At 45.3% G+C, this 25,365-nt stretch overlaps 1 protein-coding gene across 3 annotated transcripts in view; it reads right to left on the bottom strand.

Moving 5' to 3' along the window:
- The window catches only part of PARP10 (poly(ADP-ribose) polymerase family member 10), a 453,575-nt gene that overhangs the window by 213,645 nt on the left and 214,565 nt on the right, over nucleotides 1-25,365 (bottom strand). For all 3 annotated transcript variants that reach the window (XM_069621970.1, XM_069621969.1, XM_069621968.1), the window contains exon 7: nucleotides 19,937-20,042. In XM_069621970.1, coding sequence (XP_069478071.1) covers nucleotides 19,937-20,042 — 106 coding nt within the window. The remainder of the gene's footprint in view (nucleotides 1-19,936; nucleotides 20,043-25,365) is intronic.

Raw genomic sequence — 25,365 nt, 5'->3', positions numbered from 1 at the left:
AGTTAGGCGTCATTTACTCTCAGCCAATTGATCAAGTTCTGCCTCAATTTCGCAAAGGGCTGGGGTTCTCTGATGCCAAGGGGTAGTGAGTTCCACAGCTGCGCTGCCTTGACTGGGAAGCTCTGTCCTCCTATAGTCGCGAGTTTAAATCGCGGGACTTGTAGGCAGTTAGCATTTGCTGTTCTTGTGGGTGTGGTCGAGGTTCTAGGGTGTAGCCTATCCTTGAGGTATGGTGGTGCTTTATTGTTGAGGCACTTGTGGGTGAGGGAGGCAATTTTGAGTTGAATTTTATCCTGTGTGGATAGCCATTTATGTTCTCTTCTTACCGAGGATATATACTCCTTTCTGCTAATCTTGAGAGCTGCTCTCAGGGCATTGTTCTGGAGGACCTGGATTTTATGAATAGTCTGTTTATTAGCCCCAATGTATAGTGCATTGCAATAATCCAGTTTGGAAAGTATGAGGGCTCTGGCAAGCGTGATGCAGCTGTCTGTAGAAAGGAATTGTTTGCTCGCTCTGATGAGTTTGCATGTGTATGCGGTAGCTGAGGCTAGGTAGTTAACTTGTTTAGCAAAGTTCAAGGTGGCATCTAGGTAAAAGCCTAGGGTCTTCACTTCCTTCGCTACTTTTATGTTGTTCCCATCGATGATGAAATTGGCATAATCCGGGCTGAGTTTGGTTATGTATGTCGGGGTGCCTAGGATAATGAGTTCAGTTTTGTCATCGTTCAGGCATAGGCCGTGTGTGGCCATCCATGCCTGAACGATGCTGTAGATTTTATTCACTAAAGCCAGATCCCTGACGTAGTCACCTGAAAGCGGGAGGAGGATCTGGGTATCGTCTGCGTAATTAGTGTAGGCAATACCCAGATGATCCATTTCGTCAAAGAGTGGCTTTGTGAATACATTGTATAGGGTGGGTGACACACAGGATCCCTGAGGTACCCCACATGTTATGGGGATCGGGTCTGCTGAGGGAGAGAAGACTCTCATAGTTCTGTTACTCAGGAAAGACTTGATCCATATTATGGCCTCTTTTGAGAAGTGGGCTGCAGAGTCTAGGTGGCTACATAATACTGTATGGTCGACTAAATCAAAGGCCGCTGAGAGGTCTAGCAGTAGGAGAAGGGCTGCTTGGCCGTTGTCTCTACATTGATCTATTTGGGCCTTGAGATCGATTAGGGCTGTCTCAGTCCCATGCTGTGGGCGGAATCCGGATTGTCGTGTTCCAAGTAAAAGGTTGGATTCAAGGAAGTTTTGTATTTGCATGTATGCCACTTTGTCTAAGGTTTTTAGAAGAAAGGGCACGGTCGTGATAGGCCTGAAGTTGGTAGGAGTGGCCGGGTCAAGGGTTTGCTTCTTTAGGAGTGGCAGTACCCAGGACTCTTTTAGGTTATTCGGTACAGTGCCTGTGGTAAAGGATGAGTTGATGAGTTTGGTTATGAATGGCGATAATTCTCTCGCAGCATCCTTGATTAATTGGGCAGGGCATTGATCACCTTTACAGTTGGATGGTTTAAGTCCCAAGATAACTTTTTCTACCTCAATGGTCGATACCTTAGCGAAGCAGAAACGTGATTCTTGTTTAGGTTTTAGAGGTGGAACTATAGTCTGTGGGACATGAGGTGTAAGAGAAGCTTTTTTGAGGGCAATTTTAGTTTGTAGATTGGCTACTTTGTTGGTGAGGGCCGACTGTATGCTGGGCACCAATTTTTATCCTTGGTGCAGTTTTCTTTGGGGGCAATAGGAGTTTCCAGTTCTTTAAGGATGCTGAACAATTCTCTGACACTAGATTTAGATTGTGATATTCTGGTGTTGTACGTTTCCCGTTTGGCTAGTAAGATGTCTTTCTTATATTGGGAAGATGCCTTGGCTAGGTTGAGTTTGTTTTCGGCTGAGGGAGAGAGTCTCCAGGTGGTTTCAAGATTTCTTTTGATTAGCCTGAGCTTTTTTAGGTGAGGAGTGAACCATGAGTTGAGATGTTTCTTCGGTTTACTATTACGTAGCTTGAGCGGAGCTATGTGGTCAAGGGCTGTGTTGATAGTTTCATTAAATTGTTCAACTAGCACATTTGCATCCGTGTTCGCTGGGAGCGAGTTCAGATGTGGTAGTATGATGGGCAGCAATTTTTCCGCCGTCATAAGTTTTTTGTTCCTCGTGGGCATGGGAGGGGCAAGTGGGGACTGAGCCGTGGCCGAGTTCGTAGCTACTGTGAATAGTAATAGATGGTGGTCAGTCCAGATCTGGGGTACAGTCTCTGTGATGGTTACTCCAGTCTAGGATGCGGCCTTTGTCATGAGTGGGAAGGTTAACTTTCTGGGAGAAACCCAGTTCTTCTAGGATCAGAGCTGCAGCTGTGGACTGAATATCCTTAGCGTCATTATAGCCTAGGTTGAAGTCCCCTAGCACTATTGTTTGGGAGGTGCTTTTTAGGTTGTTGGATATGGTTGTAGATAGATCCTCAGCGGAGGTTCCAGTAGGACCTGGAGGTCTATAGATAAGGATGAGGTTCAGTGTTTGGGAGTTAGCAGTGGCAATTTTGACCGCAAGGCATTCGCAAGATTTCGAAATAGGGGTTGTGGTAATTCTCATGTCAAGACTAAGCTTGGCTATGATACCTAGGCCCCCACCTCGAGAGGTGTGTCTGTCTGCTCGTAAGATGGTATAATTGTCTGGAACTGCTAATGATAGGGCAGGGCCTGCTGCATCATGAAGCCACAATTCTGAGATAGCCAGGAAATCGAGGTTGTCTGCGACAATGATGTCTGAAATCTCTGTTGCATGTGCTACTAGTGACCTAGCGTTAATGAGCGCACCTTTGAGATGATGTTTGTGACTTTCAGGTTTGGGGTTCGTGGTACTGAGACTAGCAGTGGTGATAGATTTGCAACAGTTTTGTGTGAGTTTTTTGCGATTGCTTTCTTTCCTGGTATATTCTATAATTGGCTTCGACAGTAGGTGTTTTTTTTGTGGAGATTTAGTTGTTCAATTTTCTTAGCTGGTGGTTCGTGCAATTTAGGTAGGCGGGCGCGAAGTTTAAGGTTTCTGTCTGCGGTACTACAAGGCCTTTGTAAGATAGTATCTTCCTGATATTGGTTCACTATAGGTCCTATGATTTGTTGTGATATCGGCATGGTGTGGTATGGGAGGTGGGTAGGGAGTGGCCTGGTGCTGTGGGACAGTATGCTAACTTTAGTAGCTAGGCTAAGTGATAATGCTACTAATATGATGGAGGAGTTGATGAGGCGAGGTAGCTTAGCTATCCCAAGGTTGGCAGCAATAGTTTGTTTCACTAGATTTAGGGAGTACATGCTAACTGGTTAAAAGTGAGCAGCCTGGATGCGACAAACAAGCCAGGTGCGGTTTGGAATTCAGGTACATTTAAGAATGCTTAGTGCCGTCAAGCTAGGAGCGTCTGACTGGCTAGGTACAAAATTGAGATATTTCAGTGCATTGTAAGATGGCTAGGTATAGTACAGTAAGTGCCATATAGAATTCCAGACAAAGGCCAACATAAAATAAAAATCGCTCATAGCAAAGCTACATCAGATACATAGGACATAATAAGGTAGCTGGCGTATGTAAAGGAAAGCTTAACTCTTATAGGGAAGCTACATCAGATACATAAGGACATAATAAGGTAGCTGGCATATGTAATGGAAAGCTTGGCTCTTATAGCGAAGCTACATCAGATACATAGTGAGACATAATACAAGTAACTGGCCTGCTTGTGACTGTCTTTTTTTAATATAATGGTTTTGTAGCTAATGGAAAGCTTAGCTCTTTTAGCGAAGCTGCAACAAATACATGCAAATACATAGTAAAAGCAGCGTGCATGTACTGTGGAAAACATAAGTGCAGCAACAAGGACAGGAAGTTATACAGTGAGGTACAAGAAGCCAATCAGGCATGGAATGTAGCAGTAATAAAGACACAGTGGAAGTTGCAGTAATCACTATATAGAAGAGGCTTTTGAGTAGCGATATATATAAGTGGAGACAGAATAAAACGTATAAGGTTAGGCATGGATTGTCTCAGTAATAGTTGCAAACAGGAGCAGTTAGGTAAAGTAATTGCCAAGTTGATAGAGGAAGACTAAGACAACTCAGCTTGTGGCACAAGTCAGTGCGAGTCCATCCTGTTTCGGTGATGTGAAAGCAAAGATGTGGAACTAGGTCAGGAGGGAGGGTTGCTTGTACAAGTGTGTTATTTATTGAAGTATATATCTTGAACTTTCTATAAAAAGAGATGTGTTCGCACATAACAGTCTGGACATTCCTTTGTGGTGACTTGGGGACTACACTGTACTTAGGAACCAGCCTGAATCACCTCCCGAGAGCTTAAGCCTTGGTTGCTTGTCTATACTACCATATAGATTATCTTGGCTGAGGTGCTCTGTGCTTCTACTCTGCCATATAGAGGGCAGGAGTACAGATGCCACCTCCAATCTTTACATCGTGTCCGGAGCCGGGGCTCCGGGTGGGATCGTCTTGCGACAAGGTGGTGGTGGAGTCGGATGATGCCGAGGACCAGCACCCCCTTTTGACTTTCTCTTCCGTGGGAGCAAGCTCAACCTCAGAGGCTCTTGCGTGCCCTGTGGAGGCATAGGTCCTGGTAGTGGCATCCTCTGCTGGATTTCTGTGACCAGTGTGTGCAGAGTCATTAGAATATCCAGCAACGTGTCCCTAGGTCTAGGGGTGAAAGGAGCCAGTAGTGTAGGGTCTGGGCTGATGCGTATCCACTTGCGAGCAGGGGACTCTGGTCCACTGCCCCAGATCCTCCCCCTTCATGATCTGTGTAGTAATCGTCATGCAGATTATTGTCTCCCTAGTCAGAACTTGAGTAAATCTGCTCTGGCCTATCTGGTGCAGCCCGCAGGTCCAGGTACCGGGGAAGTTCCACAGGGAGGACAGTCTCCCTCTGCCCTTCTGGGTCAATGCAGTTGCCGGGTCTTTTCCCGACCTCGCAGTGGCCGCTGTCTTCATCGCTGCCCCCACAGCTGTATCTCGCCTCGGGGGTGAGGACGCCCGTGGGTTGATCGTCAATTCCTTTCACTGGTCCCCTCTCTTTCAGCGCTGCCGTAGCTGCAAGGTATTACCCAGCTTCGACGAGTCCTCTCCAGACTTGTCCCTCGTTGGTATATATATATATACACACACACACACACACAAGTTTGGACGGGGTTGGGTACTTTCGCTTTGAAGAGGCCCCTTTCGTTGGCAGGCTCATCGTGGAGGCTGATGGTGACCCGGGACCCAAATCAGCGGCGAACCCAGAGGAGCCAGCCTCGCAGAGCGTGGCCTTCTCTTGGAGCCCCGCATGCGTGGCTTCCTCAAATGATATCAACCTCCTCCCGGAGGGAGTGAACTTCTCGGACATGCCAGTCCTAGATGAGGCTTGACCCTGCCCCGAAAGGCTGAGTCAGTGGCCTTGCTCGAATTGAGCCATGCTGATTGTCACGATTCGCCCCTTTATCTCCCGTTCCCACCACTTGGGAGCATGATTTGGGGTGTATTCCCTACTGGACTTTCCTTCCAAACTGTATGCTACCGTGCTGTGATGAAATGGGAGCCCTAAATCCTTATTTTCCACGCTGCTTCCCTTCCCGATCCATTCCAGGTTTGTGGCAGCCAGCATGCTGCTTTAATCAAATGACTATGCTTCCCAGAATGCCTGGCCCACTGCTTTATCTCCACCCTTGCAGGACAAGGTTGGGTGGAGGATAGGCAACACCTGTGGCTGCAGGTGCAGCAAGCAGCACACCTGAGGCATGTGCTCGTTAAGCAGCTTTAAAAGCCTCAGTTTGCTTCAGTCCAGCGCTGGTCATGATGCAATGTTCCTGTTTGTAACTGGTCCCTTGTCCATGGTTCTTAGCTTTGTGCCTAGTTCCTAGTTTCTATTTCTTGGTCCTTATCCCTGGATTTCGAATTTAATGTGCTTAATTGATTTCTGCTTCCTAGATTCCCTTTCTGTCTTCCTCTGTTTGCAGGCAGCATTTGTCAGTGCTTTCCTTTTTGGTGCAGCCCATTTTGCCTGTGTTCTATATTTGTTTGACTTTGCCCTTTGCTGCTGTAAACCTTGATGCTTTAGTCTTTCCTCTTTATTGATTTAACTTCCTGCCTTTTTCCTTGGATGGGTGGGGGAGGTTTGCCTTTGTAATTACATTTTTTCTCAGATCCTGTTCCTTTACTTTCTCTTGGAATCCATTCTAGGTTTTCCCTTGCACTTCTGCATTTATTTTCCAATTGATTATTAGGTGTGGTGTGCTGTTGTAGCTAGCTCCTGTGTGAATGCCTATGTTTTCCTCACTATTCTGTAATAACTATTCCTACTTGCCCCTTGTCTTGAATCTTATGTATTTAGTTATCCTTCCATTGCTTTAATAGCCTTTCTGGGACCCTGTTTGATCAACAGGGTTTGTGGGCTTGCTGACATTCAAGTGGTATTTCTCCTCCTCGTGAGTACTGTTTTGAAGTTACCTTATTCAATACCATCAAGAGTGTTAGCTCACAGATCCCGTTGTTGCTTGTTCTGTACGTGGGCTTAGCGCTGTCAGTACCTGTAACAGCAATTGTGGGTAGGAGCTTGCCGACTTTCCTTGTAACCATAAGGAGCTTCTAAGTGCCTACCCCACATCCCTTTTCATATATTTGTATTGTTGTCACACTCTATTTGCACTCCTGGGTTTTAGAATACATGTGTCTTGGTTCCTTTGTGCATGTTTGACTCAAAGTTATTCACTGTGTGATCTTGTTCACATTTCCCTTGCCATATTCATTGCCTTTGTACTCACCTGACACTGATAGTCTGCTATAGCTTCACGAAAACACGGCACCCCTCACATCCCTCCTCATCGTGGCCTGGATGCAGGAAATATAAGCTTTTATGATGCCGATCTTCCACAAAAACATTGCTTTAAGCCACACTTTGCGCAGTTTGAAGAGGCTTCAGCTTTCCTTCTTATCCTCAGTCGTGCCCGAAAGGCGCGAAGCAGGCCCAAGGACGTGCCTTAACTTTGATGATGATCCAATGGATGGATGAAGATATTCGTTGGTAGAGGATCCCCGCCTACTTCGAAGACGATCAAGCAAAAATCGTTCAAAAATTCGAAACCTTTTTTAAGAAGAAATAATCGAAATAGCACGAAAATATCTCGGAGAGCAACTTGAGGACTCCCAACACTGAAGCTTGCAGTACAAATCTGAAGATGGCCACCAGGGGTGGAGCTTAGGGAACGGACTGTCATTGGATAGGGGCAGTATGACCCAGAGGACAGTGATTAGTTTAGAGGGTAAATACAGTTTTAAAGTCAAAGTGAAACAGGGTTTTCTTTTACTGAGGATTCCCAGCCTGAGGACGGAGATTATTCATGAGCATGTGAATCCATGCGAGACTCCATGCTGGAGAACGAGTGCTTTCACTCGCGATCACTACGATACAATGTATACTGTCCTTTCTTTACCATCAAAGGAGCTAACAGCCTCCTTCAGCTTTCCATCCTTAATGGTCCTCGTGTCCAAGGTCAGGGTCTCCCCACCTGCCTCTAGGCACCCTCCTGGGCTCTTATTCTTATCCAGGGAAACAACCATGGACTGGGCAGCAGGCACAACAGGATAAGCACGCTCCTCGTCTTTCTCCTGCTGACACCTCTGGCTCCATCGCCACACTTCGCTCAGCTCCACCTGACAGCCCCTTAGCGTTTCGGCATCTGGTTCTCCTCTGATCTGAAAAAAGAAGGGTCCCCAATTAGGGAACTCCCTCTAAATCTCTCAGACAAAACAGTTGTGTGTGGTATACCATGCCTATGAGAGCACACCGAGAAATGGGGTAACTAGCCTGGCCTGTAACCACTGTTGACTAGAAATTCAGTTTCTCAGGTTACACTTTTATTGATAAACATAGGATTATGTTACATATCGGCCCCGTCCTGCAGTACCTCCCGTTTCTTGTGGCCACATACGGGGGCAAGCGCGTTCCAGAACTTCGTTGTGGCTTCGGTCTCGGTTGCCATGGCGTCTGGCCGTACAGCAGAGAACGTCGCATCAGCTGAGATGTCCTGTGCATAGAGAACGCGTAAGGGGGCTCCGCCCCTCTGCACCATAAAAGCCAAAGGGACTCAGCGGCTTGTTGCTGCTAATTGTGGCGTTACGCTCCTATGGTTTCATCCCGTTCCAGTGCCTTAGTTCCTTTCCTCTTCGTATTTGACTTCCTGGTTATTCGACCCACCTTTGTCTACTTGGATTGTCCTTGCCTGCTCCTTCAACCTGATCTTTGAACTCTGTTGCCGACTTCGGATTGTCCTTGGATTGCATTTGCTTTTTTCTCCATTTTGATCAGTGAACCAGTTGCCGAACTCTGACTGTCCTTGGATTTCCACTGTGTTTTCACCTGTCTGGTGAGATTACTTCTCTTGCCGCTCTACGCATTATCTTCCTACGCGGACTACCACGCTGCACATTACAAGACTGCCTCACCAACTTGGTCTGTGTTTGTGTAATTAAGGTATCCATTCAATTCACCTGTATTTTTCATTACTTGAAATCACCAGCTTTTCTCATACGTGTGGATTCCTGGAACTATATCCTCCTTTTCTACTTCAACCAAGTGCATAGTAGTGACGCTTTCCAGTGTATGCACCATCCTGTCACTAGTGCGACCCTCATGCCGCCCGGGTATATTATTCCTTACTAATCTTCCCATTTGTTGTTTTGTACCTGCCGTTTTTCCTTTCGACTGGTATCCAACTCCCCTAGGAATCCCACTTATCAGGTCTGTTGGGGGTTGTATCAGTCATTTTGTGGTTATCATTTGTGAATACTCATAGTTTTGGGTTTTCTTGTAGGTTCATTTATTAAGGTCCAACACCACTTCAACCATTGTCTAGGCACTTAGAGAAAAATATGATTGTCTAAATAACTCCATATTGCTTCTAATCATACTGTGTTTTCTTTGCAGCATTGGTTATTGGCGGTGTGTGTTCTCCCGCTCTTTTAGGCGATAGACCTGTCTGCTGGTTTTTACTCAAACGGCAGAGAGGTACATCGTAGAAAAGAGCCCCTCTTAGAGGAAGCCTGAATCACAGAATTCAGGGGAGCTGGAATCCAGGAGGCTGAACCCGAACCTGTTAAATCCTACCTCCCTCCGCGAGGTCGTCTTACCCAGGCTCCAATCAGCATACGGAGCAGTGAGTAACAGATTATTACTATAGTAATTCAAATGACAATTTCATGTTTTCATAAGATCTTTATATTTATTGTACAATGGGCCCAACGTGTTTTGAGTTTTCCCTCTTCATCGGGGGAAAGAAGGTTTTCTACAAAAAAAAAAATTGAAAAAATTAGCTTAATTAGACTTGTGTTAGTTACTCAAATCAATGAGTTGAAAGTTAAAAGAAAATCCACATTTACGATCTTTCGGTTCTTATCATTGGAATTAAAATTTCATGAAAAAGGGATAAGTGCTTAGATTCTAGCATAAACAGGACAAACTCATCTCTCAACAAAGTCCCATTAAGCAACTAGTTCAATGTTAACGGTAAACCCTTAGATACATTTGTTTAGCTGGGAATCATTTGGGCAAAGTGGATCGATTTGCCTTTGTTTTGTTTATGGCGTAAAACCATTGGCAAGAAACACTGCATATTTTCTTAGAAAAAAATGAGAGTAAGTAGATTAAACTCGGAGTTTGCTAACCTTGTGATTGGTTTTCAAAGTTATTTGTAGCAGTTGAATATTGCAGAAAAAAAGATTCTTATCTTCCGGTAAAATGTCTTGAGTTTTCAGGGGTATTAGTATCTAGAAAACATGCACATGTTCATGATAAGTAATATGCTATTTCCTGTCGTGACAAGGTAAGAAATTATAAAAAAAAAGTATTTTCTTACCAACTAGTCAGCTGGTAGTACTTGGGAAGAATCAAAGCAAATGAAATATTTGAAAATCTTCTTTACTTCTGACGAAGAGTGAAAACTCAAAACGCGTTGGCCCCATTGTACAATAAATATCATGATCTTGTGAAAACATGAAATTGTCATTTAAATTACTATTGTAATAATCCTGCTTTTATCAACTAAAGTGTAACCTGAGAAACTGAATTTCTAGTCAATAGTGGTTACAGGCCAGGATAGTTACCCCATTTCTAGGTGTGCTCTCATGGGCATGGTATACCACACACACACAACTGTTTTGTCTGAGATATTCAGACTTTAGATAGAGTGCAGGGGATGGGTGTTCCCTAATTGGGAACCCTACTTTTTTCTGTATTGCCTTTCAACCTAGATGCCAAGATTGTCATCTCCTCCCCCACACCTCGAATTCCTTAAAAAGTCAATTATATTACCAATCTTTATTATGTCAAATAATTAGAAATCAAGATCCAATTAGGTGTGCTTTGCGTTTCCTCACTCTCCTGTGATCTGCCCTCCAGCTCATCTCCAACTGGCTCTCCAACTCATTCTCTTTACCAAGCACGTGGGTTCCTTTTAAATTCATCTAAATAGTGAACAGGCTGCAGGTGAGTATAGTTGAAGTCAATTGCCTGACCCTGCCTGGCGTTGTTAGTGGGACATATCCATTGTGAAGTTGGTGTGCCTTGATCGTCATCTTACTCGTCCCAGTACCATGGGAAATCTATACCCCTACTGATTTCTCCTTCATCGTCTCAGTATTTGAATAGTGTTTATTGAAAGGAGGAGTATGTGCTTGAATATACCCTATAAAGGCTGAGAGGGCTTTGGAAAGGTCATTATCAAGAAGGGGGGAATACCATGTCCCACCCTCAGGTACCCTTTTCCACTCTCCACTCAGGTAGTCCTCCCTTGCTTGTCTGCCCCCAAGGTCGGGATTCTAATGTGATGGCCCACCCTCGCCACCTGCGCAGAAGATCCCTGGGGGGTAGGTTGGGAAAGACCCTTAAGTTTTTCACATATGCCGTCACAAATATGGCACCCGCCGGCACATACAGACATACTACAATCATGACATTCACTATTAAAACGTGCTCACATGACTACACCATGTGACGAACTTGATAAGCACAAACTGTTAAAATACACAGCCGCATTGGAATCACAAATTTCAGCAGTAAACTATTAGTTCACAAGAGTCGCAGGCATTTCCATGTGCCCCTAAAGGAAAGAGCACAGCTCAGGCTCAGCCAATCAGTGATTAGCTTTCCACCCAGCAACAGTTTATATTGGCCCCAAACAGCATTATCATCAGCATATTTCAACCGTTTGGCGTCTTTTCATTTACCAACAGGTACTGTAATAACTACAACCATGACAGTGGTTGTTTGACAATGATTAATCAGCAAAGAGACAGTATCCACAACAGGACTGCAATACTTGTCCTTGGTCTCAAGCCCAGGGATCTTATATCTCACGCACTGAAATCCTGCCACTGGCTCCCAGCGGCTGCTAGGAACAAATGAAAGACCCTTTGCTTTTTCCAGAAGGCTTTCTGGGGCCTGGGACCAAAATATCTCCAGCTTTCTCTTCTGAAGTAACTTCCTACTCGAGTCTTCTCTTCACCATCTCCAACTCCTTGAGGGTCGGGCGCTTTTCCAAGCAACGAGCTGGGGGTAGATCTCTCTCCTCGGCAGGAGCCTCTCTCTGGAACAGCCTCCCTGCTTCACTGAAACTTGAGCAGAACCATGTTCGGTTCCGGAAGCAGCTCAAGACTTTCCCCTTTGCTTCTGCCTTCTCTCTTCCTCTCCCCTGCTGAGCTCCTGTCTGTTACTGCACTGGTTACCTGGCTACACTGAACCTCGGGTCCAGGTCTCTGTCCTCCCAGTTGCACACCTGCACTTGGGTCTGTCTCTGTAACCCTACTGTCCTCCTACCTGCACTATCCATCACTTGCTATTATGCACTTAACCTTGCACTGCCACCTGCTGGCCACATTTCTTATTTGGCGTTTATATCCTATGCACTGCACTTGCGCCTCCTCCCCTTCCCTTGGGACTTTTCCCCTTCCTCTTCCCTGCACTTACGCGAACGCAATGTCACTGGGCCCAGTAAGATCGTTGTCTTGTCCCCCCCTCCATTGTTTCCCCTCCCCGGCCTCGTCAAACTTTGAAACACTTGGTATGGGCGCGCTATAAATAAAATATAATATCATATGCAGTGCATTTAAATTATTTGACACACACAGTGGTTAGCTTAGACTCCATGATCCCCAGCCATATGCTGTCAATACGTGTATGCATCTTCACCTTAGGTACACCCAAGTCCACAAAACAGATGAAGTGATTACGCCATGAACTAACCCTGCTTACAAGCAGCAGAAATAGGAGAATGAGCATCATTACTTCTCACACATACAGTGACAAGTATGTTTTAGCTGCACTATCACCTACTGCACTCTAATAATAACATGGCTAGAGACTATTCCTTCCCCACCTAACAGTAAACATTACTCATTTACCCAACACAGGTGTAGAGGATTATGTAAGGACACTAGATATTCGCAATGTGGCTTTCATGGACATGAGCACTTGCCAAGCCCAATACCAACGCATACTTCAATGTTAACGTTGATTGGTTGAGAGAAGTTAGCCTATCACGATATGGCATTTCCACATACAAATACACTATTCATCAAGAATATTACCACAAACTTAATGGTAACATCAGAAATGGCTGGATAAAAAAGAATATTAGGAGCATACGAACTGTGAGTTGTGTATATGCTTTTTCCCCCATCCCGTTCTATGTTAACAAAAATGTGTGGTGCGAAATGGCGACTAACTTATGTTAACTTATATGAATTTTGTTTTCTTGTTAAAACCAAGAAAAAACAACCAATGTTTCCGCCAAGCTGTGGACAATATTATGCCCCCAAGAAACTGAGTGAAACACCAATTGCCTGTTCAATTGGTCTAAGAAACACGCGCATAGGGGACAAGATATCTGTGGCAATATCATTTTCTTGGCAACTCAGGGTATACATGCCAGTTTTGTAAACCCATGCAGCAGTAATTCCTGGGTAATAACTTATTTACAAGTCTTTCAACAACAGACATTTTATCAGCCAGGTCAGCGCCAAAACCTCTCCTGTAAGGTATACTCCTTTTCTTAATTGCCTTACTTACTTGAAACAGCTGTGTAATGACGAGGCCCTGCCAACTCCTGATAAAACCGGGAAACTGCACATGGATCACTCTAAACATCTAATAAAGCTGCAGTCTGTAAGAGGTGGCGATCGAACAACACTTATTGTAGTAAAATTAGCCCTTGCCGACTGTAAGCAAGTCCTTTTTAAAGCCAAATTAGCTTTTTTCTCAAATAAAATTAATTCTCTTATCAATTAACCTAATTATTTTGCATGATCTCGTCTTGTACTAATCCTGGATGTTTAATACATTCATTTGAAACCTACATTCAGGCTGCAAACAATTTGAAATTAATAACATTGCATATATACAAAAGAATATCAGTACGGGTCAGGATGCCTTCCTAGCTGTGGAAACGGAATCAATTCGCCCTCCCCGCCATTTCAGTTTCATCCTAGCACCGAAGAACCTATTCTCGCTCTTCTTCGGACGCCAAAACCTGCTTGCAAGGTGGCAGACTCCTCAGTTGCACTTATTTCTCGTTGTAAGGAAAGATTTTCTTTTAGCGATTTTCCCCCCATAGTTTCCTATGGAATCACATTCTTTTTGCTTGCCTCCTTGACACTGTCCTTACTCTTTCAAGGGGAGTGAATCCTTCAGCTTCACTTCCTTTGCCCTTTTGTTATGGGGACACGGTTCAGTTCTTCAGACTATCAATCAGTACTGTAAAACTAGGTTTCCATTTTGAATTCCTGCCATTTAACATTGCACACAGCACCTTACAATGCAATGGGGATAACTTTCCTATCACCCTATCTTTTTACAGAGATGATTTTCGGTTACTTTTATATGTGCCTAAAGACAAGCAGGTGGCAACAGTTACATTGGTACCGTTTTTGCAATATTTTTGGTGTGCACATTTGCGTTTACAGCGTATTACTGCTAAACATGGCTGGTGCCCTAAAATGGCTGTTGCAGGCGATTTTCCCTTGTTCTTTAGCCATATTGTAGTTTGACCTGGTCAGGAAAGTCCTTACACGGTCATGCCATTGCCCAGGAAAGCTGCTGCTTTCACAGGCTAGTGAGCCTTTTTTGTGTATGTTTGGCACAGGAAGGGGGATGGGACAGTACAGTCAGAGTCCACATTACTGGTGCCAGAAAGTCGGCTACTGGGGCAGATGTGGAACCAGTAGTTCTCCCTGATTGGACAGCTACTGGCTGTTTGAATGGTGCAGAGTCTTACTGGTAAGCTTGGACTTGCTTCCGTTGAAGACCAGAAGGCAACCCCTGAGATGGCACACCATCCCTTCCCATGTCCTGCCGGGTAATGCTCTGCTCCTCTACCTGATCTCCGAAGACCCTGAGCAGTGCTTCAGCCCTTAGACTAGTGGAACCAACTAGTCCCGATACCTTCAGGGATCCAGCCCTTCAGAGCCTTCGGAAGTGTCCCTGGACTGCCTCTAGTGGGCTACTTCAGCAGACGCGTTGCCGTTCTGTGTTAATAGTCTGAAACTTGGTGGTGTCCAGCTTGTGCCACACCTCGCCTACTCCCGGAATTTTAGCTTCCTTTCTTCAAGGGATCCCGTCCTGAAGCAGCTTCCGTGACCACGACTGGTAGGGTGCCCGCCGTCACCTGCAAATGGTGAGCATCGCTGAAACTTGCCATCCTCTATCCTGTAAAGTGTCCTAACGAGGCCTGCATCATTGGATTCTTCAGTTCTTCACTGACAGGAGTTGCATCTTCCAGTTGCACCCGACCAGAAGAATCCTCAAGCGCGCAACTCCAGAGCAACTCTCACCCGAACAAAGGGCAGACGATCGAGCTGTCAGGCGATCCACAATGAGATCTGGGAAAATCGGACTCAAGGGGAGTTAAGTAAGCATCAGTATGCAGTCACCCATCACTAACCCTCCCACACCCCTGCCCGCCGCCCCCCAGTCCTCCACAGAATAACATTGGTAACAAGTACCTTTTGTCTACCATCTCTTTTCCACTCACCTTTGATTTTCAAACTTGGGTCTGGTATTTTGCCCCGAGTTAGCCTGGGTTCTAAAGAAAGGAGATAACGTACCTATCTTTTGATAAATTGTTGTAGAACTTAATTAGTTTGCAACTAATCACCACCACAAACCCATTGCATCCTTTCTAAAGAGAACACATACCTGTGAGAAACATTGTGTTGATCCCGAGACTTTTGGGCACAAGGCCAAATTCATCTTAGGGTTCGAACTTCTAAAGTTAGAGTATTGTACTTGTGATTTACACCCATCGTCCTATTGCTTCAACAGACCTTACCTGCATTGCTTGGTAAGTTATTTGATGATGTCCATTAAGTGAACCGAATTGTGATTGTATATATTTGCAGAGTGTTGTGTGAAGGTACTACCAGCTAGTTTCATTATCCAGTGTGTTCTAAAGGCCCAAACTAAGTAACTATTTTTATAACTGTGTAAATTGAAGTGGGTGCTATTGTTTGTTTTATTCGTATTTATATAGTGCACAACAGCCCGTGAGCATCGTGGCAAGGCTTAGTTACAAGAAAATATTATGTCGACATTTGTTACAAAGTGAACAGGTTGAGTGCAGTGGGATAACATTTGTGATACAAAATATATACAAAAATTACATTATAATTATATTACATTTGTGTTTATATTACAATATACATGTTAGGAAGACAGGTGGCAGTGTTAGTTAAGGAAGATGGTCTTGAGATTATTGCGGAAGACGGAGATGGAGGTTTCTGCTCTGAGGGTGGCAGGGAGGGAGTTCCATAGTTTCAGTGAAATGTAGGAAAAACCTAGCCCACCAGCTGTAAGTCTCTTAATGCGTGGTGTGTGTAACTGATTGGTGTACTGAGTTCTGGTAGGGCGCGTGGAGGCAGTTCTAAGTATAGCTTCCGATAGGTATGTGGGAGCAGTGTTGTTGATGCATCTGTGTGTGATAGTGAGGATTTTGAGGGTAATGCGGTCTTTGACCTGTAGCCACTGTGCTGCTTGTCTGGCATGGGACATGGTCTCTTCTAGGGATGCTCATAGCGGCTCGAAGGGCATTGTTTTGTATAGTTCGTAGTTTGTGAATGTTTTTGGAAGAGGTGCCAGCTAGGAGAGCGTTACAGTAGTCGAGTTTAGCGCCTATTGTTGCTCTAGCTATTGCTAGACAGTTAGGAGCAGACAGGTATGGTTTAATGGCATTTATAAGTTTGGTGCTGTAGGCTGATGCAGAGGCTATAGCGCCGACTTGTTTGTTCATCGATAGGTCAATGTGGACGCCTAGCGTCTTGACGGAAGATGATACGTTGATGGTAGAGTGGTCTATGTTGAAATTGGCATAATGGGGGCTTAGCTTAGCTATTGTGTTTTTCTGACCGAGGATAAGGATTTCAGTCATATCCTCGTTAAGACAAAGGCCAAGGATCGCCATCCAGGCTTGGATTGTGGCACAGATGTTGTGTAGGAGCATGGCGTCTTGGTGATAGAGGCCGGATAGTGGTAGGAGTACTTGAGTGTCGTCTGCATAATTGGTATATGCAACACCCATGTAGTCGAGTAGGTTGAAGAGGGGTTTTGTGAAGAGGTTATAGAGAGTGGGAGCTGTACATGAACCTTGGGTAACACCGCAATTTATGGTGGTGAGGTCGGCGTTAGCTATGTTAGAGAAGACCTTCATGGCTCTGCCTTCGAGGAAGGACGGGATCCAGGATGCTGCTTGTTTAGAGAAATGAACTGCCTGAGTGAGATGGGTAGTTAGTGTTTTGTGATCTACCAGATCAAAAGCTGCTGATAGATTGAGAAGGAGGAGCAGGGCAAGTTTACCTTTGTCCATGATGTGTGAGATTTGATTTTTTTAGGTCTAGCAAGGCGGATTCTGTTTCATGCCCGACACAGAAACCAGATTTCCTTTTGCCCAGTATGGAGTTGGCTTCTATGTAAGATTGGATCTGGTTATGAGCTGCCTTATCCAAAATTTTCAGAAGGAACGGGACTGTCGTTATAGGCCTGTAGTTGTTGGGCTGAGCTGGGTCGAGTGTGGCTTTTTTTTAGAAGGCGGCGCACCCAGGCTTCTTTGAGGCTGTTTGGTACAGAAAGGGGCGTTAATGAATGGTAATCAGGGGTGCTAAATCGTTAGCACATTCCTTGATCATTTTAGGGGGGCAAATGTCTGCTTTGCAGAGGGATGGTTTGAGGTTTTTGATGAGTTCAAGGACCTCAGATGCGGTAATGTCTCTAAAGATGAATTGGGCGCGTTTGTGTTTACAACTTTTAACTTGTGTTGGAGGGTTAGTCTTTTGGTTCGGTAGGGCTTTGCAGTGGTTGTGAATTTTATTTTGGAGGAGGTCAATTTTATTGCGCATGGCGGACTGGATGCTAGCGCACCAGGCCTGGTCTTTAATTATTTCATCTGTGGTAGCCGGGGGTGTGACTAGTTCATTAAAGATAGTGAATATCTCTTTAGCTTGCGAGTTGGCCTTTGAAATCCTCTCATTAAGAGAGTTTGATTTTGCTGTTATGATAGCTTTTTTATATTGGAGAGCTATCGGTTTGAAGAGGCTCTTATTAAGGTCACTAGGATCCACTTGCCAGTTTTTTTTTGACTGGCACTTTTGTGCGCAGAGCCTTTGGAGTTCGTCCAAGAACCAGGAGTTGCAATGAAATTATTTTTTTTCTTTCTTGATTTCAAATGGATATTCTATGTGGATTCATTGAGGGCCCCTGACCGCACTCAACTCTCCTGAAAATAAGCCTTGACTGCTCAACCACGTAACTTGATTGGGTTTTGGCTAACCGCTCAGCGCTCTCTGATCATCATAACTAGGGTGGCTTCCTAAAATCTGTCCACCAGGTCAGATTCGAGAAATCCATCTCAACACTCATCACACAGATGCCGGTATCTACTGGTATTAATTTATCACTTCCTTCTCAATTTAAGCAAGCAACTGTATCACCATTATTGAGAAACTCCACATTAGATGTTGCTGTTATGACCAACTACTGACCCCTTCTAGGCCTACCTGCTGAAGTTGGTTACTTCCCAATTGAATTCATTTGTAGAATCCTCCAGTCTGCTGGATCTGAATTTCGCCCCCGGGATGGAATCTGCACTTTGACAGTCCGGATGACAACTTGGCTGCTGCCGCTGGTGGGTTGTGCAGGCCCCGTCTGCGGCCTTTGCCACAGTTGATTATGGGAGGCCTTCGGTGCCCCTTAACACGTTGGAATGGTTAAAATCTTTTTTTAATCTAATAGATCCCAGAGACAATGGCTCATCCCCCTTCCTCTCAAGTGCTAAGCAGGGTTCCACGGGAATCTACTCTGTCCCCCGGCTATTTAACATTTATATGCAACTCCGTATAACAGCTTTTAAGATATTCCAGTTCTATTTTCACTACTGTGCGAGCAGCACTGAAATTTGACAGAGAATGGGGGAAAAATGTGCATTTGCATAAACTAGGCCCAGAAATGGATGATAGGAAATTGATTCAATCTCAATCCCACTAAAACAAATAACATTGATAGGCCCAAGGCATCTATTAAATGACTTTTCAAAAATACTAGTCCTCCACGTTTATTTGTCTTACTGACTTTGGAGTTCCCCGTCGAGTCCAAACAAGGATCGATTGTAAAATTCTGTATACAATCTTCAAATGTTTGCACGGTTTGGCCTTTTTCCTGGCTGAAAAAAATCCAATGATGCACCCCTATTAGACCTCTATGTTCCACACATCAGAACCCCTTGTTTATTCCCCCCCACCCCATCTAGATTGAAATCTAGAGGGGACAGGAGATTCCCAGTGGTTGGGCAAACTCGTTGGAACGCTCTACCACCTTCTACAGACTGCTTTTTGCAGACAAGAGAAAACTCATATGCTCAGTTAAGATTAACACTAATCCTGCAAGTTGCCATTTAGTTTCTTGAAGTAGTTTTGTTCCACCTGCACCAAGATGTGGTTGCTACTGACTGTTGTGCATTACAAATACCTCATATTAAATCAAACTGATTAGCAACGCTTCAAGTTAGGGAATAAAACTAAATTCTGTAGATGCTGCCTTAGAGTCTTGATAAGATAGAATGCTGACTGACGGATTATGATAACATGAGGGATGCACGTCAACTGAGGGTCTAGCAGCACTCCATGTTTCATTCCTTGTAACGTGATTTGGGACTAGGGTCCAGGACTTTAACCCAAAAGCTGATGGCGCGAGGTTAGAATTGTCAACAGCTTGTTTTTTGCTCTAAATGCAAGTCTATTTAAATTTGCATTAATGCGCAAGCCTTCCAAACAGAGGCTGAAGTTGTATCTGACTTTGCCCATATAACTCTCCAATCGGAGGAGCATCTGGATGTCTTATATGCAGAGGGTACAGTGCATGCATTCCACTATAGAAACCGAAGAAGCTCGCACAAGCCATTGCATGCAGGAGTATGAACTATGATGTTAGGAATACAAGTCTACAAAAATGAATAGGCATTTTGTTTGTGGGACTGCACCTGCAGCTCCAAACCCACCTCATTGGTCATCTAGGCTTGTCAGTAGGGTTTTGGTATGTGCATGATCCGAGAGCTTGTATCAGCAATACAATAATGGCAACCAAGGATCCAGGTGGGCGATGGGGAATATGTTGTCTAAAAATGAGTCACATGAGGTGGTTGGTTATAGAGCAAACTAGCCATTAGTCTGCAGGCCTTAACCTGATAGGCAAACACCATCTTACTGGGCGGCTCTCTGTATGCCAGTGTGAGAGTAGCAGCATAGAAGCGTGAGGGTAGCTGTAATGTGAGAAGTTGTATGTACCTGTTTGCTTAAGACAGTAAGCTCAGTACAGACCCTTTTGAAATAAGCCTCTGTGGCAAACCGTGGCACAGTGTACAGTTTGATTCTCACCTAGGTTTGAAGAGCCCCCTAGGGTGGCAGGATGTAATTCTGCAGTGTCTGGAGCACATCTCTCAAAACTGGGAGGAGCTTGAAGGAATGAGGAATCAAGTTCATGCTGTAGGACAGGAAAAGAGAGCAGGTCAGATGATTCGAAACATTATCAACACAACAATTTCAGACTCTTTTCCAGGTCAATAAATCCTCCCAAATACATTCCAGATTTCAACCAATAGGACCATCGTAGCTTTGAAGTGAGCTTCCACTAGCATATTAATCCCAGATTCTGAAATAGACCATGTACACTAAACGCTGGGCAGATATTGCATGGAAAGTCCTTCATGGCAGGCTCACATGGAGGGCATATCCTCTGCAGGACATTTTTCAGAACTCTCCCATAGACAGAGATTCAAGAGAGTGTTTAGATCCTCTGAAAGGAAAGGATTCCATAAAACCTCAAGCTCTGAGTACAAGATCGAGACATATATCCCCTTTAATTCTATTTCAGAAACCATTAATCATGACTGAGCTCTCTTGCTAGCAACCTGAGCATATGCAGTACATTAACCCTCTGCATACTACTTACATCCCTGGGTCCAGGCCCTACATTTTAGAGTCAACTACAAAGTTAAAGAAAATGTAACTGCAATTCTGCAATTCAGACTTGAATGGATGTGCCCCAGTGCTAACTTAGAACTTGCAGTGCCTTAACCAAAGTCAGTCTCAGACGACAGTGGTCAAGACCTGACACACTTGGGATTGGGTGCCTGGGATATGGATCCTGATGTTTGGCCGATAGTGCAAACATTTTACACTATTCACAAGATTTGCTTTTTTTCTGAGAGACCAGTGAGGAATACTTGATCATGACCCCAAGATGTTCATGCAGGTATTGCAGTCACACTAGTCTGCTGTGCATATGAGCATAGGCTGCACGAGTGAGAGGAGTTCCTAAGTCGAGTTAGTGACAGAAAGTAGGCGATTGCTCACTGGTGTTTGGGAGTGTTTAACCGAGATAAGGATGCACTCGCAAGCAGTAAACAAATCCAGCAAGGTGAGGAATGGATTACCAAGAAATGTATTCACGAAGCAAGAAACTGTTGTTCGATGGCCTGGTCAAGCAGGCATCTCACTTTGCCAAGGAGTCTGGACAGTAATGCTCGATCAACGTATGAACAGAGGCCAAACCGTCAGTGAAACAGATGGGCAGGAAAACCTTTTTTGTAAAAGTTAGCCACTTAAGACGTAGATGAACAGCCATGATACCATCAATAAGCTCCATGTATGCCAGCTAAGAACAGGGCACTGCACATGGCAATACACCTAGACATGGTGCATTTGTTAACGGTTCTTCCCAATCATGGGCCAGCAAACCCCATAAATGTTAGTCGCCTAGCCCACATACGTTTAAAAGCAGCTAACACTAAGCGAGTGCTCGTTACAAGTTAAGATTATGGAATCCTCACTTTCCAAAGGATGCAGAGGAATAGCATGAGATCTTCCGATAGAGGAATTTCTAATCCTCACCAATTGGACATGGGGGGTGGGGGGTGGGGGGGGGAATTCCACATGAGGAATGGCATGCATTACTCACCGTAACAGCATTTCTGATGATATCTGCTTAGATTCACATGCTGTGCATATAGTCTGACATCTAGTGGAAATTGCGGAGTATTGCATCTTTCTTTCAGAAATCGTCGACATGGGTGTGACTAACACTATCCCCAACATGACGTGTAGTGTACCCAAAATCCCTCATACGTCGAGGTCCCCATGGTTGGGGTTTTCCTGCCGTGAGGGAGCCTTATAGTCAACGTCAGCGAATACAGAAGAGAGCAGGTGTAAGAGGTCTAAGTTTCTTCTACTCCACAAGGGCTGCATGTGAATCTAAGATGATACAATCATCAGAAATGCTATTACGGTAAGTAATGCATGTCTTCTGATGCTTGTGAATCCGCCTGGAGTCAAATGCTGTGCATAGACTAGCTAGCAGTACCCAGAGATGGTGGTGGGATGTGTGAAGGAACAGTAGTAAAGAGAGGTCTTAGCACCGCTTGTCCCACCTAAGAATAGAACCTAGTGTGTGTATCTAGGCAGTAGTGTTGTGTAAAGGTGAATACAGAACTCCAGGTTGCTGCTTTGCAAATGGACTCAAGAGGAACATTTGCAATGAATGCTATGGTAGCCCCTGTACCCAGAGTAGAGTGTGATCTAGGCGTGAAGGGTAGATCTCTCTCTTGGCAAGAGGGTAACAGTGTGATGCAGTTTACCATCCATTTTGAGATAGCTGATTTAGAGACAGGGTCCCCTTCTCTGCCAGCTGCCACTGAAACAAAGAACTGATTTGTTTTCCTTATTAGCTTTGTTTTTTCCAGATAGTAGATAACCGCTCTCCTCACATCCAGTGTGTGGAGGATTCTTTCTGCCACGTTAGTGGGGTTCTGGAAAAAGGTGGGTAGTTCTATGGCTTGGTTTACATGGCTGGAACTTTGAGATAAATGTAGGCGCAACGCGTGGGTGTGTGCGCAAAACCACCTTATCTTTGTGAATCGCAACAAATGGGTCCTGAACTGAAAGGGCCTGTAGTTCACTGACTCTCCTTATAGAGGTGATTGCCACCAGGAAGGCGGTCTTGTAGGTGAGTGCTTTAAGGCTAGCCTTGTGCATTGGTTCAAATGGAGGCCTCATTATTCTAGTAAGAACAACATTCAGGTCCCACCAGGAGCTGGGTAGGAATTAGGAGGATGAAGCCTCTTTACCCCTTCCATAAATGCTTTAATTACCGGAATTTTTCACCACGAAACCTTGCTTTGGGACATGGTATACGCCGAAAGCGCAGCTAACTGGACATTTAAAGAATTGAAAACCAGACCTGAATCTAACAGGTGGGTTGGGTACAGGACTTTATGTCTAGGTGTGCATTCAATAGGATTGATGCCCTTGCCATAACACCAGATGACAAAACACTTCCATTTGCTGGGGTAGCAATGCCTGGTATTAGGGTTCCGTGCTTCTCCAAGTATGTCCATACATCTTTGAGGGAGTTGGATGTGCCCAAAGTCAATGACCTCAGAAGCCAGGCTGCTAAATTGAGAGTTTGAGGGCATGGATGTAGGGTTTCCCCCTGGTCTTGAGACAGCATGTTGTAAGGGCATGGCAGCTTCCTGGGAGGGGAGACCGATATTGCCATGAGATGGGAGAACCAAGGCTGGCGGGCCCACATCGTGGCCACTAGAATCATCCAGACAGGATCTTGGTGCATCTTGTGCACTATTCTGTTGAGCAAGGGAATCAGAGGGTGGGAACTGGGGGGGATAGAAGGGGGGTTTGAAGGATAGACAAATGTCCCTGTCCATGTTATTCGAAGACTGTTCCCTTGAAGCGGTTCTGAGGGTATCTGGAGGCGTAGTCTGGGCATTCGGCGTTCTCCAGAGTTGCGAACAAGTCATCCTCTGGGAAGCCCAGTCTGCAAAGACGTTGAGTACAATGTCCTCCTGTCGTTGCCACTAGTGCCCTACCGGTAGAGGGAGGTCTCGGCCCAGTATGTCCGCCAAAAGATTGAGTTCCCCTGGAACATGTCATGACAAGAGGAACATTTTGTGTTTGAAAGCCCATTTCCATATTTTCTGAGACAGTTTGGACATCCCTAGAGAGTGAGTGCCCCCCTGTTTAAGTAATCCATGGCCGTAGTACTGTCTGTGAGGACTAGAACTGTCTTCTCCTAGAGGTGGTGTTTGGAAGGCATTTAGAGCCTTGAAGACTGCTAGCAGTTCCAACAAGTTTATGTGATTGGATGCTACCGTTGGGGACCACACGCTGAGCACCGTCTGATGAAGGAGGTGAGCACCCGTCGGAGATGCTTCTGTGGCTAGAGTGGCTTCTACTGCAGGGGTGGTGTAGATTTTCACCCTGCAGAAGTTTTTCCCTTCACCAACACTGCAGAGACTGAATGAGGGCTACCGCTGCAACCATTAGATCGCCTCACTGGATGCTGGCCTGACACCATTGGCTCGAGAGCCACTCTTGCATGGGGCGCATGTGCAGGAGAGCGTGTGGAACTAGGTAGATGCAGTAGGCCATCGACCCTAACAGGCGCACGGCCTTGCGCACAGCCAGTTTGTAACTGGCGACATAGTGAGGGAATTGGAACAGCATGTTTTGAACCCTCTCGTTGGCAGAAAGACAAGGCAGTCTTTGGTCCGAATTAGAGCCCCCAGAAACTGTTTGACTTGGCGCTGGGGTTTAGACTGGACTTTTTCTTGTTGATTGAGAAACCTATGTTAAAGAGGAGATCTACCATTTTCTGGATATTTGCTTGGCATGTTCTGTACGAATCTCCTGTTATGAGCCAGTCGTCGAGGTAAGTATAGACTGGGATGGACTACCTGAGCAGGTGAGCAGTTACTACCGCCAGTACCTTCATGAACACCCTTGTAGCGGAGGCAATGCCGGGAACCTTGAAATGATTTCTATCATGAACCTGAGGTACTTTCTGTGCACTGGCTACATTGAAATATGTAAGTATGCATCTTTCATATCCAATGTGGCCATGTAATCCCCCTGCAGCAACAGTGGGATGACCTCCTGCAGTGTTGTCATTCTGAATTTTTGAGGTTTGATGTACTTGTTCGTTGGGTGCCGGTCTAACACAGGTCGCATGGTGAAATCCTTTTTGGGTACAAGGAAGTACACTGAATAAATACCCTTGTTTACCTAGTGAATGGGGACGACTTCTACAGTGCCCTTTTCCAGAAGGTTCTCAACCTCTTTCAGCAGGGTTTGTGGGTGTGCTGGCGATAGGCATCTGCTCTTCGGTGGGTGGTATCGAGTTTGTCGGTGAAACTCTATGCAGTAGCCGTGAGTTACGGTCTTTTACACCCACTGGTCTGATGTGATCCCCTCCCAGGCGTGAATGAATGAGTACAAGCGACCCCCGATTTGGGAGGCATGGGAGGGGATCCGAATCGGCGAGTCACTTGCCTCTAAGAGGACCTCTCTGTTGATACTGGCCGTTACCGGAAGAGCCTTGGCCAGAGGACGAGGGGGTACTTCCTGAGGCATATTGTCCATGGGGGACCGGGAAAAAGATTGTCCAAAGAGGGAACGGCGGGAGTTTGCGCCTCCACGTTGGTGGAAGGGATTGGCTGTGATTTGGCTGAATGATTTCAATGTTTTGTGCTCCTTCTTGGCAGTCTCCAGGGGCGTCAACAGCTTTCCCAAAGATGTTGGAGTCCTCGACTGGTATATAAGAGAGGTCTGAGTTTCTGGTTTAAAGCCAGAGTTTTTCAACCAGGGGTGTCTCTTAAATAAAGTCCCCTGGCCTAGAGTGCAGTGCGTCCAGCCGTCTCAGCAGAGTCCAGAGTATTTTTTAAGATGTTGTGGGTAACCTGTCTGCCCTGAGCCACGACCGCCAGCAGGCGTGATCGGGTGGGCTCTGGGAC

The sequence above is a fragment of the Ambystoma mexicanum genome, chromosome 5q (assembly GCF_040938575.1).
Source record: "Ambystoma mexicanum isolate Mex_15411 chromosome 5q, UKY_AmexF1_1, whole genome shotgun sequence".
Classification (NCBI taxonomy): Eukaryota; Metazoa; Chordata; class Amphibia; order Caudata; family Ambystomatidae; genus Ambystoma; species Ambystoma mexicanum.
The sequence above is the reverse complement of the archived record's forward strand: the minus strand, read 5'-3'. Positions and strand labels throughout refer to the sequence as shown.